This window comes from Salmo salar, chromosome 08 (genome assembly GCF_965601325.2).
Source record: "Salmo salar chromosome 08, fSalSal1, whole genome shotgun sequence".
NCBI classification, from domain to species: Eukaryota; Metazoa; Chordata; class Actinopteri; order Salmoniformes; family Salmonidae; genus Salmo; species Salmo salar.
The window spans coordinates 7,066,898-7,085,653 of NC_138298.1; the positions used below are offsets into that span (position 1 = coordinate 7,066,898).

General features: G+C 43.5%; 1 protein-coding gene across 2 annotated transcripts in view; it reads left to right on the plus strand.

Annotated features, from left to right (window-relative positions):
- LOC106609880 (phospholipid-transporting ATPase ABCA1) overlaps positions 1–16,066 on the plus strand; it is a 36,577-nt gene extending 20,511 nt beyond the window's left edge. Inside the window, exons 17-48 of one of the 2 annotated variants that reach the window (XM_014208905.3) lie at positions 185–389; positions 612–719; positions 853–1,027; positions 1,399–1,530; positions 1,749–1,888; positions 2,023–2,160; positions 2,401–2,669; positions 2,936–3,008; positions 3,221–3,423; positions 3,582–3,639; positions 3,759–3,866; positions 4,268–4,416; positions 4,720–4,844; positions 5,214–5,300; positions 5,473–5,662; positions 5,799–5,893; positions 6,012–6,044; positions 6,182–6,287; positions 6,610–6,684; positions 7,250–7,419; positions 7,851–8,028; positions 8,802–8,917; positions 9,583–9,727; positions 10,018–10,141; positions 10,305–10,434; positions 10,612–10,795; positions 11,066–11,172; positions 11,444–11,585; positions 12,322–12,456; positions 12,804–13,000; positions 13,129–13,372; positions 13,626–16,066. In XM_014208905.3, the coding sequence (XP_014064380.1) occupies positions 185–389; positions 612–719; positions 853–1,027; positions 1,399–1,530; positions 1,749–1,888; positions 2,023–2,160; positions 2,401–2,669; positions 2,936–3,008; positions 3,221–3,423; positions 3,582–3,639; positions 3,759–3,866; positions 4,268–4,416; positions 4,720–4,844; positions 5,214–5,300; positions 5,473–5,662; positions 5,799–5,893; positions 6,012–6,044; positions 6,182–6,287; positions 6,610–6,684; positions 7,250–7,419; positions 7,851–8,028; positions 8,802–8,917; positions 9,583–9,727; positions 10,018–10,141; positions 10,305–10,434; positions 10,612–10,795; positions 11,066–11,172; positions 11,444–11,585; positions 12,322–12,456; positions 12,804–13,000; positions 13,129–13,372; positions 13,626–13,769 (4,485 nt within the window). In that variant the 3' untranslated portion in view covers positions 13,770–16,066. The remainder of the gene's footprint in view (positions 1–184; positions 390–611; positions 720–852; positions 1,028–1,398; positions 1,531–1,748; positions 1,889–2,022; positions 2,161–2,400; positions 2,670–2,935; positions 3,009–3,220; positions 3,424–3,581; positions 3,640–3,758; positions 3,867–4,267; positions 4,417–4,719; positions 4,845–5,213; positions 5,301–5,472; positions 5,663–5,798; positions 5,894–6,011; positions 6,045–6,181; positions 6,288–6,609; positions 6,685–7,249; positions 7,420–7,850; positions 8,029–8,801; positions 8,918–9,582; positions 9,728–10,017; positions 10,142–10,304; positions 10,435–10,611; positions 10,796–11,065; positions 11,173–11,443; positions 11,586–12,321; positions 12,457–12,803; positions 13,001–13,128; positions 13,373–13,625) is intronic. The other variant, XM_045722703.2, reaches the window with a different exon arrangement.
- The last annotated feature ends 2,690 nt before the right edge of the window (positions 16,067–18,756 follow it).

Genomic DNA, 18,756 nt, shown 5'->3' on the forward strand with positions numbered 1-18,756 from the left:
GTAATGTTGGAATGTGGATTGTAATGGAGGTGGGTTTGTGAAACGCTCTCACGTGATGACGAGCTACCTTGCCCGAGACCTGAAGACTGTTCGAATCCATTTTTTCCCCGCATTTTTGTTTGTTCTTTGTCATGAACATAGTCCTCTTTTCTAACTTGTATTCTATTCTCCCGTCTTTCTCCAGAGCCTGTTGTCCCCGGTGGCGTTTGGGTTCGGCTGTGAGTACTTTGCCCTGTTTGAGGAGCAGGGAGTGGGTATCCAGTGGTCCAACCTGTTGTCCAGCCCCTTGGAAGAGGACAGCTACTCCCTCACCACCTCCATCTGTCTCATGCTGTTTGACTCCTTCCTCTACGGGGTCATGACCTGGTACATCGAGGCTGTCTTCCCTGGTAAGCACCAGCCAGAGGAAGTCATGTCATTTGATGAACCTGTATTGTTTTTGAATGTGTTCCCAGGCATACCTACACACATTTTCTTATGTCTACCAACGGTATTAGGCAAATGAAATAGACCAGACAATAATTGTCATATTATGAAACGTCATATTATATTGTACATAAAGGAGTGTGTATTTGTACTCATCATGTATGATGCCTGGTATTCCCGTTTAGGCCAGTATGGGATCCCCAGACCCTGGTATTTCCCCTTCACCAAGTCCTACTGGTGTGGAGAGAAACAAGGGAAGAATATACAAGAAAGAAAGGAAGGAAACGCAGAAGGTAGATTTAAAAAAGAAAACGCCTTACCGCTCTATTGATGGATTTAACACTTAAAAATTTTTTAAAAAATAATTATTGGGTGATTTTGATTTGAGATATTTCAGATGCAAATGTCGCCTTGTTTCGTCCTCAGCTGTGTGCATCGAAGAGGAGCCGTCTCACATCGAGCCTGGTGTTTACATCAAGAACCTAGTGAAGGTGTATAGCCATGGCAACAAGCTGGCTGTAGACGGGTTGACCCTGGGTTTCTACGAGGGGCAGATCACCTCTTTCCTGGGGCACAACGGAGCCGGCAAGACCACCACCATGTAAGGCCTAGGATCAAAGACCTTCATCTCGAGGGGCGTTTCTTTAAAACCTGCATCCAATCCCCTCGATCCCTTACATAACTAGACCAATCATATGCTTCGATCCCGACACCTCCTGTCACATAGCTGTGGCAGGACAGCTTATGGGGTTTATACACCTTTTATCAATCCAGAAATTTTAAACAACTTAATGAATTATTTTGTTTGGATCGTTATTAGTTGGGACAGATACAATTAAAACATTTTGACATGTAGAAAATACAGCAGTCCGATGCAATATGAGTACATAGGAAATGTGTGAAGCTAAACTGTGTTGAGTTAAATTGTGTTAATTGACAGGTATGGTTGTGTGTTCTCCCTGGCTCTGATAGGTCCATCCTGACGGGTCTGTTCCCGCCCACCTCTGGCACCGCCTACATCCTGGGCAAGGACATCCGCTCGGAGCTCAGCGCCATCCGACAGAACCTGGGTGTCTGCCCGCAACACAACGTTCTCTTCAGCATGTAAGTCATCACTACTGTACTATGACTGTAATACATACTCACTGGGGTTGCCAGTTTTAGTACTTCACTAGTTCAAGTAAAACAAAATGACTAGTAGTTCTAACTCAAGTTTTCAAGTTAATTCGCATAATACGATTGTAGCTGTTTGTTTATGACTGGCTGTGTCTGTTTTTTTTCTTCCCTCGTATCTTCCTCCTCTTCCTCCTCCTCTGTCTCAGGCTGACGGTGGAGGAGCACATCTGGTTCTATGCCCGTCTGAAGGGTCTGTCTGAGGAGAAGGTGAAGGCTGAGATGGAGCAGATCGTCAACGACATCGGCCTGCCTCACAAACGCCAGTGTCGTAGCAACACGCTGTCCGGTAAGTGGCTCTCCTTCCTGTCGATATAACAACTATATCAGCTATTGTTAAAAATAGTAGTATTGCTGAGAATAATTGACATTTTGACCCTTAATGATTTCTCGAGTTGACCTTGACGTTTGTTTTTGTCTCAGGGGGCATGCAGAGGAAACTGTCAGTGGCGTTGGCTTTCGTTGGAGGGTCAAAGGTCGTGATCCTGGATGAGCCCACTGCTGGAGTCGACCCCTACGCACGCCGGGGAATTTGGGACCTGCTTCTGAAGTATCGTCCAGGTAACGAACTCTACATAGAATTTTTACTATTTCTCCTGTGCTGTAGGAGTGAGACTGTCATTATGCAAACAATTGCTCTGAAATTGTTTGCATAATGGAAACCCGGCAAATGATTGTGTAAATAGGCTAACGGCTAGCTTTATATCCAATCTAATGTCCTCCTCTTGGTTCTAACACCCTCTCTCTCTCTCCCTCCCCCCTCTCGCTCTCCCTCTCTCTCTATCTCTCGCTCCCCCTCAGGCCGCACCATCATCCTCTCAACTCACCACATGGACGAGGCGGACATCTTGGGCGACCGCATTGCCATCATCTCCCACGGCAAGTTGTGCTGCGTGGGCTCCTCCCTGTTCCTGAAGACCCAGCTGGGGACGGGCTACTACCTGACCCTGGTGAAGAGAGACTTGGACCTGACCCTCAGCTCCTGTAGGAACTCCTCCAGCAGCTCTGTCTCCTACAGCAAGAAGGTGGGCCTCCCTCAGCCGCAACCTCAGGCCCTCACAGTCCTAAAGGTAGATTGAAATGCATCCGGGATGAAGGGACGAAAATGCCCCAGAAAAATGCCCCAGGTAGATTTAAAGACATCACAGTTGTGAGAAATGGCAGAAATGGAAATCTACTCACAGCTAGACTGCTCTGATCTTTTATTCACATAATAACCAAGTTAATCGCCCTGTGCCAGACCAATATATAAATGCACCTTTTGGGCCTTAACTGGTATCTTTTGCTAAAGAGATTTAGTCTGTTAGACTAACGTGTGTTGCTTTTCTATCTGCAGGAGGACAGTGTTTCTGAGAGCAGCTCTGATGCTGGACTGGGTAGTGAACCTGAGAGTGAAGCCACCACTATTGGTAAGTCAGAAAAATGCCTTATGAGCACACCTTCATCCCTATAAGAGGGTCGTTTTATTTTACCCTTTTCAATTTGATCCCAAACAATGATTGATGAATTAAACCCTTTGGTACTTTTTGAAGAACAATATAATGATGCTGACGATAATGATGCTGACGATTGATGATGCTGACGATAATCCTTTTGATCCTTATCCTCCTCTCCCTCGTAGACGTAACCATGATCTCCAATGTGATCTTCAAGCACGTCCCAGCTGCCAGGCTGGTTGAGGACCTGGGCCATGAACTCACCTACGTTCTGCCCTACAAGGCGGCCAAAGGTGGAGCCTTCGTGGAACTCTTCCACGAGATCGACGACCGCCTGTCTGACCTCGGCATCTCCAGCTACGGCATCTCAGACACCACCCTGGAAGAGGTACGACAAATAAACCAAGCAGTTAGATTTTACAATTTTTGTTCAGAAATTTATATTCTATATTCTTATAAGTGAGTTATTGTGGCAGTTGATTATTTGATGAATGTATGTTGACTATGGTTCTTTTATTTTTTTTTAATTATTCACATTTTTTGTAGATTTTCCTGAAAGTAGCAGAGGACAGTGGAGTGGACGTTGCTGAACTTCCCAACTCTGGTGAGACATTATCATACTACCCCATTGAAACCCCTTTACAGCAAATACTTAATTTATTAGTGTTCCATTGCTCATTATTATCCCGCGACTCAACCTCCTCTATGTTGTCTTTCATTCAGATGGCACCATCCCGGCTCGTAGGCACCGCAGACATGCGTTCGGAGACCACCAGAGCTGTCTGAAACCCTTCAACGAGGACGACGCTTTCGACTTCAACGACTCAGAAGGTGACCCAGGCACCATTTATTATCACCCATGAACCATCACTGCTCTCCTCTCACGTTCCATTGGAACGATGCACTCTTCGTTCCGACCGTTAATTCGCAAAAAGGATCTCATCTCATTTTAAAGCATCATATTTGTGTGTTTTGCCCTTGAACACTGTCGTCACTAGTTACCACAGCCACAAAGTCATAAACCCGGACTATTTCTCTTCTTAAAATGTGAATTTAAACCTAACCCTAACCTTAATCACGCAAACAAGCCTTAAGCCTAACCCTAAACTTAAATGAAAAATTCATTTTTTACGATATAGCATTTTTTTACCATATTTTGACTTTGTGGCTGTGGCAACTAGTGGAAACCCCTCGAACACATGAGGCTCATTCCGTTTCTCTTCCTGCCCCAGAATCTCGTGAGACGGACTGGCTGGGAGGCTCGGATGGTAAAGGCTCGTACCAGGTCAAAGGCTGGCGTCTGATTAGACAGCAGTTTGTGGCGTTGATATGGAAACGCTTCCTGTATGCCCGGCGCTCCAGGAAAGGCTTCTTCGCTCAGGTAAACTGGACTTCAGAATTATTTCTTTAGGGCATTACAAATAAAATCAAAGTTGATCAAAGTTGTTAAGTGTTACATTGTAATTCATCATCATTACATGATCTAGCAATGGCACAACAGGTACATTTTTACCTCTCTGCATCTATTGTACTCCGCTAGTTCACGCCGTATTTTTACTGGCATTGTGGGTAATTGCCGTGTTGACCTTGGAACCTCTTCGTTTGGTGGTGAAGTAGATCTTAATCTTCAACTTCAAATATTTGTTCCGGTTGTAAACGGAGCCTTGTCCTGTGTTGGTTTCAGATCGTGCTTCCTGCTGTGTTTGTGTGCATCGCCCTCGTCTTCAGTCTCATCGTCCCTCCGTTTGGAAAGTATCCCAGCCTGGAGCTGGAGCCTGGCATGTATGAAGAACAGTTCACCTTCATCAGGTACGACCAACACTAACTGCATGGAGCAATATTAGTGTCAACCAAATTTTTATTTGTATTCATACATCTTTGAATTTGTAGATGCTTCTCGTGTTCACTCAGTTACTTGAACCGGGGTCAGAAAGCCTGGAAATCAAAGTTCCATGTTCTGTATAGTGTTTCTTACATAGAGGAATGATAGCGACACTTACCTTGAACCTTTCATGAAGTAAATGTAGCTTTTGAGAAACATGAATGTGAATAGAATATTGTGATTGTTACACAAGATGTTATATAAACATTTACAATGAAGGTCAGTCACCCATTGGGTTGTAAGAAGTAGTGCCGTGTCCGTTTCCTTGACGATGGTACGATATTATCTCCTCGCAGCAACGACGCCCCTGAGGATGCAAACACTAACAAGCTGTTGGGTGCCCTGACAAACTACGATGGCTTTGATTCACGCTGTAACTCACCGTAAGTCTGACACCCCCCCCCCCCCCCCCCCGTACTAACCAAATACAATGAGGCTTAAACTACAGTATCAATATTCACTGATTGTAAAAAAGTTGATAGTTAAGTACTTGTTGCTTTGAAGAATGATTATAACTCTCTCACTCTATCTATCTCGGGCTCTCTCGCTTAACAGTCATGCCCCTTGCAACACGTTGGATGATGAGTGGGTCGTTCCTGAGGTACCGGAGAGTGTGAGGGACATCTTTATGAATGGCAACTGGAGTATGGAAAACCCCTCTCCTCTGTGTGAGTGCAGCTGTGAAGGACGCAAGAAGATGCTACCTGAATGCCCAGCGGGAGCTGGTGGTCTTCCTCCTCCACAGGTACACGCCCATGAGAAAACACACACACACACACACACACACACACACACACACACACACACACACACACACACACACACACACACACACAGAAAATGCAGACAAAAGTTTAACCTCGTTCTTTCTTTCTCTTCAGGTGAAAATCAGTGACAAAGGTACCCTGCAAAATCTGACTGGCAGAAATATCTCAGATTACCTGGTCAAAACCTATGCTCAGATTATCGGGAAAAGGTATAATTTATTGTTTTGTTTTATTTAAAATGTTAATATTTTTTTTTTGTGCTCCATTTTATATAAATGAAAGGAGGTGGAACATTATTTTAATTCTGTACATGTTGTCTTTTCACAGTTTGAAGAACAAAATCTCGGTCAATGAATTCAGGTAAACTGGCAGGTGTCAATCTCTCAATGCTAAATACACTGTAGGTCTTTAGAGCACGCCATTGGCATCAGTAGTGGTCTGAGAACGTTCTGTACCACGTTATTCAATAATATGCAAATGTATCTTTTTTTATGCAGATATGGCGGATTCTCATTGGGCGCTAGGAACACTCAGCTCCTCCCACCAGGTGATGATATTGATCAGGCCATCTCTGAGATCAGACGACGCTTCCACCTGGAAAGGGTAAGCCTTACCATTTACATACTTAATATTCCATACACTTACCCTGGAACAATGCCACTGTAATGTACTGTACAGTATTACCAACATAGAAATAGAATGACTAGAATGGAAGTCCAGGTTCTGTTATGCATGGACCGGAGGCCATATTGAGTGTACTCATGAGTGTTCCACTCAAATGATCATGGTCTGTGGGGCTTTGTCCCTTCTAACAATTATATTTCAATGATTACCAATGCTTGCTATTTGTATAAATGTTGGCATTTAATAATGTTAGGGTTTAGCTTGCGTGCTAAACTGGGTTTTGTGGTCTTTCTCTGTATAGGGGACTGCTGCTGACCGTTTCCTCGCCAGCTTATCCAGTTTTATCCAGGGACTGGACACTAAGAACAACGTCAAGGTTAGTTTACTGCTTTGGTGTACATTTTCCACACTCTTTTCCGTTTGGGACAGTAAATGTCACAATACACTTTTCGCCTCATTCCACTTCAGGTCTTTTGTTGCACAATTTTGATTGCAAGTTGAGCGTCGTGCCCCTTGTACTGTAGGAACATTGTTTCAGACCCAACACAGTAGATTTCCATGCTTACACAGCAAAAAGGGTTTTAAAATATCTACGACAGCACTTTGACCTTAATAAGCAGGTTCAGACCAACGGAAATGCCATGACTAGGGAATGAGACTTGGGATACAAAGAGGAAATGCTCACATTGTTTTTCAGGGAACTTGAACGGTGTTGATTATATCCAGACCAAAGACCTTTTGTTCTAGAACCAAAAGTCACTCATCATCACTTCCGTTATTCTACCAAGAACCGGAAGATGAGGCCTTTAGGTGTGTGCTTAGTCAGTTTCCGCATTTATTGCTTCCGCCATTTTAAGACCTTACAAACACACTTCATTCTTCCTCTGTTTTAATAGCTCCTCCCACCTAACCTATGTCCTGTAACCTTTGACCCCATCCAGATCTGGTTCAACAACAAGGGGTGGCACAGCATCGGTTCTTTCCTGAACGTGATGAACAACGGAATCCTGCGCGCCAGCCTGCCCGCCGGCCAGGATCCCAGGGAGTATGGCATCCGTGCCTTCAACCACCCACTCAACCTCACCAAGGAGCAGCTGTCCCAGGTCGCACTGTAAGTACCTAGCTGACAACTCAAATTCTTCCACAAAATAACTTTCTCATCTATCAATGATATGGATTGGAAGAAATATACAGTATTACAATGCACCTCCTTTTAGTAATTGAAAGGTCGCTAGTTCGAATCCCCGAGCCGACAAGGTCAAACGTCTGTTGAGCAAGGCACATAATCCTAATCGCTCAATGGGGGGTGAATCAGAGGGAGTTGGGATACGCAAAAAACACATTTCCAAATCACACATGCATGTAATACACACTTGTACATGTGTATGAAATAGGACAAATATAAGTACCAACCTAATTACTATTTATTTCTTATAAAAAAAAGCATGGCAACACTTTACTTAAAGCATCCAGGCATAATGCTTTCTAACTTGTTCTACGTAGGACTCAGAACCATCTTTTCCCTCTGCATGCTCCCTCCAGGATGACCACCTCCGTGGACGTGCTGGTGTCCATCTGCGTGATCTTCGCCATGTCTTTCGTCCCGGCCAGCTTCGTAGTCTTCCTCATTCAGGAGAGAGTCAACAAGGCCAAGCACATGCAGTTCATCAGTGGCGTGCAGCCCTTCCTCTATTGGCTGTCCAACTTCATCTGGGACATGGTAAGGCTTCTCATCTCATCCTGCACTCTTAGAACCCTTAAAGGTTCGAGATTGTCTTTTCCATCAAGAACCTTTAAGGGTTCTTCGGCTGTCCCCATAGGAAAACCATTTTGGTTCCATGTAGAACCTTTTTTGGGATCCATGTAGACCCCTTTCCACAGAGGGTTGTACATGGAACCCAAAATGTTTATACCTAGAACAGTGGAGTCTGCTGTGTGGAGAACGGCTCATAATAATGTCTGGAAGGGAGTCAATGGAATGGTATCAACCACATCAAAGACGTTGTTTCCAGATTTTTGATACCATTCCATTCCAGACGTTATTATGAGCCATCCTCCCCTCAGCAGACTCCACTGACCTAGAACCAAAAAGGGTTCTACCTGGAACCAAAAAGGCTTCTCCTATGGGGACAGCCAGAGAACCTTTTTTTCTAAGAGTGTAGAGAGGTCAGTGTGGATATACAGTATACCATATATATTATACCACACACACACACACACACACACCTTTTTAGATGTAATTTGAAGGCAGCATAATGTGAAGACCGTACAAGTGACGTGTAGACTTTCTCTAACTGTATATTAGAATTTTATAAAAATACAAATGCCTTGAGACACCATGGAAATGACAAACACAAAATGTTCTGTTGTTTTAAGTCAACTCATTGGAATAGCTCTGTATTTGGACTGTATGCAGCAGGTTCTTCACCTTGAAATGGTATGTGACTGTATGAGAAAGTTCTGAATGTCCTGGCCTCTTCCTGTATGTTCCAGTGTAACTACATCGTCCCTGCTACTCTGGTCATTATCATCTTCATCTGTTTCCAACAAGACGCCTACGTCTCCTCCACCAACCTGCCTGTACTGGCCCTGCTGCTGCTGTTCTATGGGTGAGGGGACACACACACAGAAAACACGTGGTGGCAGACCAGGGGTTTGGGTCAAAACGTTTACACAGATCAGACACGGACAGAGTAGGATTAGCTCAGTTTCAAAGGTGTTTATTCAAATAATAGTTCAAAAGAAAAGACTAGGTCTCCCCTATGAGACCCTCTCCGGGATACCGTCTTCTGGGCTCCGGGTCTTGCTGTATCCTGTGGGGATCAAAAACTGACCTCACTCCTGTTACCTCTGCAACCGTCCCCATCTGTATGGGAATCCTTTCTTCCCCCCCACTCTCCCTGTGTGCTGCCCTTCTGGCACATTTATGGGACTTGTACAACTGGTGAGCAATCAGCCCTTGATTACTCACCAACTCCCAATTAGTCCTGACCAGAGAGTCCGTCGAGACCTGGCACGTCCAGCAGATAGAGCCATCGCCTCATGATGTATACTCCGTCTGTCACCAGGCCTCGACGAGTCTCCCCCTGGTGGCTGACCTGCTGTACGCCACAACGTGCATGCACACACACGCACTGCCTTCGACGCACACAATATGTCACACACAAACTACCTCACTCACACACCATATGTCCTAGCGATGCAAGGCTATGTCTATATAAGACTGGGAGTTATAATGTACATGTTCTAACTTCCTTTTGATGTCTTTTCCTAGGTGGTCCATCACGCCCCTGATGTACCCCGCGTCCTTCTTCTTTAAAATCCCCAGCACGGCCTACGTGGTGCTCACCTCCGTCAACATCCTCATCGGCATCAACGGCAGCGTCTCCACCTTTGTCCTCGAGCTCTTCGGCAGCAACGTGCGTACAACAAGACTTCATAGGGCTTCATAGGGCTTCATTGGGACTTCATAGGGACTTCATAGGGACTTAATGAGACTTCATAGAACTTATGAAAGTCATTAGGTGGACCAATACTGCAGACATGAAAGATCCCTGTAGAAATGCTTTTAATCAGTGTGACATACTGTTACAATTCGGCCCTTATTTAATTACAACATTTTAAAGTGAATTGAATTAAATTGGGACTTTATAAACAAATGTAATAGTTTGACTGATTGATTGTGTGTTGTTCTACTATGTGACAACAGGAGATCGGAGGGATCAACGACATCCTGAAGAACGTGTTCCTGATCTTCCCTCACTTCTGTCTGGGCCGAGGCCTCATCGACATGGTGAAGAACCAGGCCATGGCCGACGCTCTGGAGAGGTTTGGTAAGTAGGCTCAGGTCATAGGTCGTTATTACTTTAGGACAAAAAAAGTCATGTCAATGAATGAAGTTTGTGATTTAATGTTTTAAAAAAAAAATGTATTGTAAATTTGTCAGTGCTGTGCTTCTGTTTCTTGACAATCAATCGTTCCTTGCATTGGTTCTAGGTGAGAACCGGTTCCGTTCCCCTCTGGCGTGGGACATGGTGGGCAAGAACCTGTTCGCCATGGCTGTGCAGGGCGTGGTCTTCTTCACTATCACCGTGCTCATCCAATACCGCTTCTGTATCAAGGCCAGGTAGGCGTGGCCTCACATTTCATTGGACAGATTCATCAGATTAGACTCTTTTGTTGTGTCCTTTATCCACTTTCTATTTAAAAATTAATACATATCGAAACAGTCAAGTCAGTAAAACATTTTGTATTCATAATGATCTGCTGTAAATATTCTCCTTGATCTAATTGGTTGTCTCAGATCTATGAGCACCGACCAGAAACCTATTGGTGAAGAAGATGAAGACGTGGCCAGAGAGAGGCAAAGGATTCTGGGAGGAGGGGGACAGTCTGACATTCTGGAACTCAAGCAGCTGACCAAGGTGTACAATAGAAAACAGAAACCAGCAGTGGATCGTCTTTGTGTGGGAATTCCTCCAGGAGAGGTGAGCTGGCTCTGCTACCACTGTACAGCATAGATAGGGACGTGCGTTTCCCACATGACCTCACCTGGCCATTAGCCTCCATTAGATTAGTTTTCCTGGTCACATGACCTCACCTGATCATTAGTCTACAATAGACTAGCTTTACCGGTCAGGTCAGATGGTCAGGAGAAGTTGCTGGCCCTACCCATAGATTCTCCCCTTTCCATATCCTGTTGGTGGTTCAGTCCAGTGAAACTCTTCTCTCCTCTCTCTCTCTCTCTCTCTCTCCAGTGTTTTGGTCTGCTTGGAGTCAACGGAGCAGGAAAGACGAGCACCTTCAAGATGCTGACTGGAGACTCAATAGTCACGAGTGGAGAAGCTTACCTGGCGGGAAAGAGGTGAGAGGGAGAGTAAAGAATATTAAACAAGCTGAACAAATTGTTATTCCGGGATCTATACAGTATACAGGTACCGTATATCTTAATGGTTAAATGCATTATTGATTACAGACCTCGTTCACACTGAAGCTTCCATAACCGCTGTATATCGCGATAGTCTTGAAATAGCCTTACAACGGTCTTGAAATATGCACTGTGAACGGGGTCTTAAATTGTTTGGAGATGTGTGCTGTTGTGACTGACAGTGTGCGTTCTCTGTGTGGTCTGTCAGTGTGTTGACGGAGATCAACGAGGTGCACCAGAACATGGGCTACTGCCCTCAGTTTGATGCTATCAACGACCTGCTGACTGGCAGGGAGCACCTGGAGTTCTACGCCATCCTGAGGGGGGTTCCCGAGAAGGAAGTGTGTGAGGTGAGTTATCCTCTTGACAAAAAATACAATAAAAAACATTCTTACAACCGTGACATTTTGTGCCCTGTTAAAGGACAGGTAACATGTCATGCTCCTTATTTGGAGACCTTGTCTCTGCCCTTTTGTTGGTCCATTTTAAGGGCAGGTAATTGTTTTAAGGACATGTTTTTGTTGTTTTAAGGACGGGTTGTTGTTTTAAGGACAGGTTGTTGTTTTAAGGACGGGTTGTTGTTTTAAGGACGGGTTGTTGTTTTAAGGACGGGTTGTTGTTTTAAGGACAGGTTGTTGTTTTAAGGACGGGTTGTTGTTTTAAGGACAGGTTGTTGTTTTAAGGACAGGTTGTTGTTTTAAGGACGGGTTGTTGTTTTAAGGACGGGTTGTTGTTTTAAGGACAGGTTGTTGTTTTAAGGACGGGTTGTTGTTTTAAGGACAGGTTGTTGTTTTAAGGACGGGTTGTTGTTTTAAGGACGGGTTGTTGTTTTAAGGACAGGTTGTTGTTTTAAGGACAGATTGTTGTTTTAAGGACAGGTTGTTGTTTTAAGGACAGGTTGTTGTTTTAAGGACGGGTTGTTGTTTTAAGGACAGGTTGTTGTTTTAAGGACATGTTGTTTCGGTTTACTTCCTGAATTGACTGAAGTGAGATGGAATTGACCCCAGCCCTGGTGGGCTATAGCATGTGATCTTGTTATCTTGTTTGTCTAATCATGTCTTTGGCACCTATCTCTCTCTGGTCCAGGTGGCAGAGTGGGGCATCCGTAAACTAGGCCTGATCAAGTATGTGGACAAGGCAGCAGGGAGCTACAGTGGAGGGAACATGAGGAAACTCTCCACGGCCATGGCACTGATCGGTGGTCCACCAGTGGTCTTCCTGGTGAGTAGGCCTACTTTATGAGCCTTTTATCTAAAAAATAATTTGTTCATATACCCAAACGATATGTTATTCAGTCATGGTGCGTTACAGTATATCAATGTGTGTGAACGGGACCAACCTTTCATTCAAGTTCAATACCTATTACAGTATCTAGGACCCAGAGTTTTTCCTGATCCCATCATGGTCAGGGGGAAAAACTTCCAGCCCAACCTATAACCTAGAAACCAGCCTCTCCATTGAGGATGTCAACAATAGACTAGGCACTGGAGGGTGTTGTTTCCTACACCAACTTGTTCCTGGGCCTAGTCTGACCAGGCTCTGGTGTTGTTCTTCTCTGTGACTGACAGGACGAGCCCACCACTGGTATGGACCCCAAGGCCAGACGGGCTCTGTGGAACTGCATTCTCAGTATCGTCAAGGAGGGCCGATCGGTGGTTCTCACCTCGCACAGTATGGAGGAGTGTGAGGCCCTGTGTACGCGGATGGCCATCATGGTCAATGGGAGGTTCCGCTGCTTGGGCAGCGTACAGCACTTAAAGAACAGGTAAGAACAGAGAGAGGGGAGTTACCTACTGTACAGTAGTGAATCACTACATTGGTGAAGAAGCATGGTGGCCATTTTGGATCAACATTGAGCTAACGCTAATCATCCCTTTGCGTTTCTTCATTCAGATTTGGGGATGGCTACACCATCATCCTCCGGGTGGCAGGACCTGACCCGGACCTGAGGCCGGTGATGGAGTTCATTGAGAAGGAGCTTCCAGGCAGCACTCTGAAGGAGAAGCACAGGAACATGCTGCAGTATCAGCTGTCCTCTTCCAAAACCTCCCTGGCACGCATCTTCAGCATCCTGGCCAAGAACAAGGAGTGGCTGCACATTGAGGACTACTCCGTTTCCCAGACAACACTAGACCAAGTAAGAGCTGGGCTGGTTGAAAATGTTGTCGGCCATTTTGATTATCATAGCAATTCTTCTTCTTTTTATTAAAATTGAAATAAAGTTGTTTTTCGAGGGGGTCTTGTATAGGTTTAGATGAAATGAGTGTTTCGTTGCCAGTACAAAATAGAACAATAAAAAGAAAAACACTTAAACCAAAATACAAATTAAACAAACGTTGTTTGCATAGCATACTGATTCATCTGGTCTGTGTGTGTTCTCTTATCGTCAGGTATTTGTCAATTTCGCCAAGGACCAAAGTGACGAGGACCACTTAAAAGACATTTCAATGCACAAGAGAGACGCGGTGGCAGTGGACATTACACAGCTCAAGTCTTTCCTCACAGACGAGAAGGCCAGGGAGAGCTGTGTGTGAATCCAAGGCTGCACCTGAAATGGAACTCTGTTCCCTACACAGTGCGCTACTTTCGACCAGAGCCCTGGTCAAAAAAGTGGCCTATGTAGTGTATAGGTTGCCATTTTGCACGAACCCTGTGTCTGTTCCTCTCCCAGATTAACTGCTGAGGCCCCTGTAGACGGGTCATTCCGGAGAGGAGGATTTTCTACTTTGTGTTTTTTAAAATTTTCTCAGTGGATTGCCCAGTGTTAGCGTTCTTTTGTAGGGTGACGCGAGAACGAGCGGCAGAAGTTCAACACTGAAAGTCAATGCAAATCAATGCAAAGAAATAAAGACGATAAAATCCCATGAAGTGTTCTACGAGGAACAGCCTTGTGTCCCTCGCTAGCTAGATTGAAAAGACTGAAAGACTTGAATATATTTTAAAGTTGTACCCCAGGCAGAGCATGAAGAGTACACAGTTTCTGTGTGCTCACTCGACCAGGATCAGCGACACGCTCGACAATGTATAAAGAAGAAGTTCCAATCAACTCGCTCATTGCCAACCGACAGTCATTTTGATTCAGGGTCTATTTTATCTCCCGCTCTTTGTTACTATGAGAACCAATTTTTTTATTTTTTTTTATGAACTTGAAGAATAAGAATTAATTTCAACAATTGTCCAATCCCAAATGAAAGACATTTTAAATACAGTATATTGATCAATTTAGTTTTGCATCTTAAAAAAATGGAACCTAATGGAGTTTGTTGTATTTTTTTTTTTAATATTCATGTTTTGTCGTTGTTGTCATGACGTCCAGCACAGTGCCTGCCAATCATGTTGGAGATAATGTTAGCACTCCAAAAGAGAGGCCATGGAATGTTCTGGAATGACAAAGCACAAAGACTGGAGCTTCTTTAGAACCCTGAAGGGATTTCAGAGAGACCTTATTGTCTGATTACTGCTTTAAATGTACTGTACTTTGCCATAGGTCATGTGGGGTCAACTTCTGTACGTGAATGTGCAGTCTAATAACGACAAAGGTTGCTTATTAGCTAACAATCATCCTTTTGACATTTGTGACAGGTTTTCTGAAGTGTGAGGATGGAACTAAATGTCATGCGTTCTAATGGACCACATTAGTGTAGATAGGACCTGTACGGTCTGTGTGCCAAAGCATGAACCCTCTAAGACAGGTATAATGGACTAAAGAGACGGGCTGTTGCTGTTGGATAACCTACTGGGGTTTTCCCCTGGCAGGCTTCAAGATTCTGTGGTAAAAAACCCCCCAAAAAACGGTATTGCTAACGTGACCATGAGAGAAATGTGACTGGGTATACCATTTTTTTCATTTATTTATGTATTGTGAAGTCACAGGTAAACAATGACAGAAGAGCAGACGATGATGATATATATATATATCTGGATATGTGTTGTTCAGTAAACAGTCACCAGTGCCAAAACATTGAGTCAACGTTGTGTTGAGGTTGAGTCAGGGGGCGGGGCGGCTTATTTGTACCCTTTTACTTCTCTTTTTCCTTGAACAGCTGACTTCCTGTAGTTCAGCCGCCATCTTTGGAGTTTTCCGCTTGAGAAGTAAAGGACACGTGCTGAGAGTGAAGGATGGAACGGCTAGAATGTATAGAACACGTGGCTACACATGGAGGCTGGGTCTCACATGGTGCTCACAAACAATCCAACCATCGTTGTACTTTCTGGGCCGTTGCCAAGGTCCTTTTTGTGCGTTATTATTACTGACCATAACCCCAAAATGTACACCCCCCTCTTCTCTAACTCCTGGTGTTGTATTTACTGACACACAACACGTCCGCCATAGTTACACCAGCATTCTGCCATATTAACATACAAACTTAGGGCCAAATGAACACGATAAAAGGCAACAGTCGAACACCAGTCGAATTGAGAGGGACCAGACCAATAAAGTGCCAGTGTTTTGGTTACGTTACGATGAGTACTACGTTCATTCGGACAGAATAGCTGATCATACAAAGAACCCTATCTGCTCATTGGACATGATGGGGAGGGATGTGGACACCTAGCACTTTATTTAAGTTTTCTATGTAATCTACACAGTACAGGACTTACATTGGAATAGCCCCAGATTTCAGAAGATACACCTGAAACTGCAATGCATTTAGTTTGTTCCATGACAAAAAAAGAAAACTATTTGGAAGAAAGTGTCCTACAGTATCATGGTAGATATTTTCTTGCATTGAATATTTGTTTACATTTGAAGTATTAAAAAGGCTGGTTGTGTCTGTTATTTGTTGTGTACAGTACTTATTTACAGGAATAAAAATTGATACATTTTCAAGACAGTAGTTTGTCTGCTTTCTTCAATTCTACCACTATCTTGTCTTCATCATTACCAATTCTAGATAACTAAGGTAAACCCTTTCTAAAATTACATCACTTATAGTTGCCCTTATTTCTACAATAATTCAAGTCAAACAACTTCATGTTAACATTTCTGCTGTTTACATGTCAAGCTTTACCTGAGATTACCGGAAAATTACTGCTACCAAAGATTATGGATATACTGACAAGATACATGTCTCACCCTAACGGCACAACAGCAGGCTGTCCAGCTGCCGCATATCCTTTCTTTGGATTGGTGGATACATCTCATTATTGTAATCTTTTTTAAATATTCAACGAGGGTTGTTGACGTCAACCGCCTGTGTTCAATAGAGATTATGATACTAGCCTCATTTCATGAATATGCATAGCCATTTTAAGACAACCCACATAGTGTTTTTTTTCTTCTCAAAGTTGCCGGGATGTCACTTGTCCTACTTCTACCAGTACAATTGTAACAACTTAAGCATTACGAAACTTCTATTTGATAAATAAACCTCAAGTAGCAAATAAGCCATATGTTTTTTTTATTGACTGAATATGACACTCATTGACCTCCATACAAAACCCCTTGCTTGGTGGGCAAACACAAACAAAAACACCTGCTGGAGGGAGATTTCTGTTGAGTTGGGCTTCTCTCTTCCTCTCTGCTATTACCTACCTACGTGATGCAATTGAAAGGTAAACTTGAAATACAAAAAAAAAAATTTGGTCACATGACCAAAACTGTTTTGTTAGACTTCAGTGCAGCTTGACATAGTCTGCTGCTGAAACAATGTATGTGTTATGGCTTTACATCCTATGCTATATTGTGGATCACATTGCACACCCTTTAGTTTGTCCATTTTCATCTCACAAGTTTTTACATGAATTTCTCAACATTTAAAATTTCAATAGCTCCTTGGTCATGTGACCAAAATCCTGTGAGATGAAAATGGACAAACTAAAGGGTTTGCAATATAGAAGGGTGGTCAGTGGACATTCTGAACCTTCTTTGAAGTCAGTAGGTCACATGACAAAGGAGCTATTGACATTTTTAATTTAGAACATTTCCTGTAAAAACATGCGAGATGAAAATGGACAAACTAAAGGGTGTGCAATGTGTAGGCCCACTGAGTGGACATTCTGAACCTTGTTTGGTTACATGTTCAGTATATGTATTGACCAGCAAACCCACTGCAGCCTACCTTACTAGCTCACTCTCCATCCCTGCTTTGGACAATTAATAACATGCGTGGTAAACCGTGGGGTGTTGGGTTGAGCTTGCAGAGATTGACACAGAGACAGGGAGGTTTTAGTCCGCAAAAAAAACTTCACAAAGAAAATTACTTGGGTTAGGCTCGGTCCTACTTCTCGACTGTGGCTTGGTGTCGGTCTCTCCCCCGTTCCCTCTCGCGGTGTTGCCACCGTGATCCTTTTATTTGGCCTCCACGGCTGGTTGGCACTTTCCTCTAACTATCCCCACTTAGAGCTGTCCGTGTCGGGGTGCCCAGCTCCCGTGTTCCCAGCAGAGGGAGCCAACGTCGCCTCACCTACCTCCCCTCTATTACCATCCCCGGGCTAGACCTCCACACATGACTCTCGTACTTTGCCCTTTTCCTTTATGGTTGATATTAACAATGAAAGGAGATGTTATCTGTCTCTCTCCTATTGTGTACCGCTGTTAAATACTGTAGCAAAATACAAAACAGGGAAAATAGGTACTTAGAACTACCAATTATTATAGATAGATAAATATTAAAGAAAAGGGTAAACACAACACTGGACTGAACCCCCTAATTGTCAAACTAATATTAATGTACAACAATATAGAAGAGACATGACTAGAGGTTATGCAATATGGGTGTATATCCACCTCACGCTTCTTAGGTGTGTAACTAACATGACCAAGCTATTGAAATGTAAAACTATTACAAATGTACGTTACACCATGTGATTTTACAGTACACAAACAAGCGTGTGCAATATAGAAGGGTGGTCAGTGGACATTCTGAACCTTGTTTGAAGTCAGTAGGTCACATGACCAAGGAGCTATTGAAATTTGAAATTTGGAAAAATTCCTGTAAAATCTTGTGAGATGAAAATGGACAAACTAAAGGGTGTGCAATATAGAAGGGTAATCAGTGGACATTCTGAACCTTGTTTGAAGTCAGTAGGTCATATGACCAATGAGCTATTGAAATTCAAAAATGTAAATAAATCATTTAAAATAGTGTGAGATGTAAATCAACAAAAAAAAGTGTGTGCAATGTGTGTCTATGCCATCGGGTTAGCTACAACCCATTTTGAAAGTTTTAGGAGTAATGGTTAAAGTTGAAAAATGTGATTTGTCAGTATGTTGAAGGTCCCTAACTGCTGTTGGTGGACGTAAGGAAAACTACAGGTGAATATCCGTCGAATATCCAACCTGAAACTGTCGGTGAGAGGTCAATCTGTGATAACGCACTGCTCTGCTTTCTTGACATCACAATCAACTGAACAAGTCTTACAAGACCTACTTTTATCACACCTAGACTTTTATCACAACCAGTTATATGGTCAAGTTCCAATTTGTGAGGTGACGGGGGAAAGACTGACCATACAGACTGAGACTGACCATACATACATACTACAGCATAGTGATGGTAAGTCGTATGTTTGTTCCCG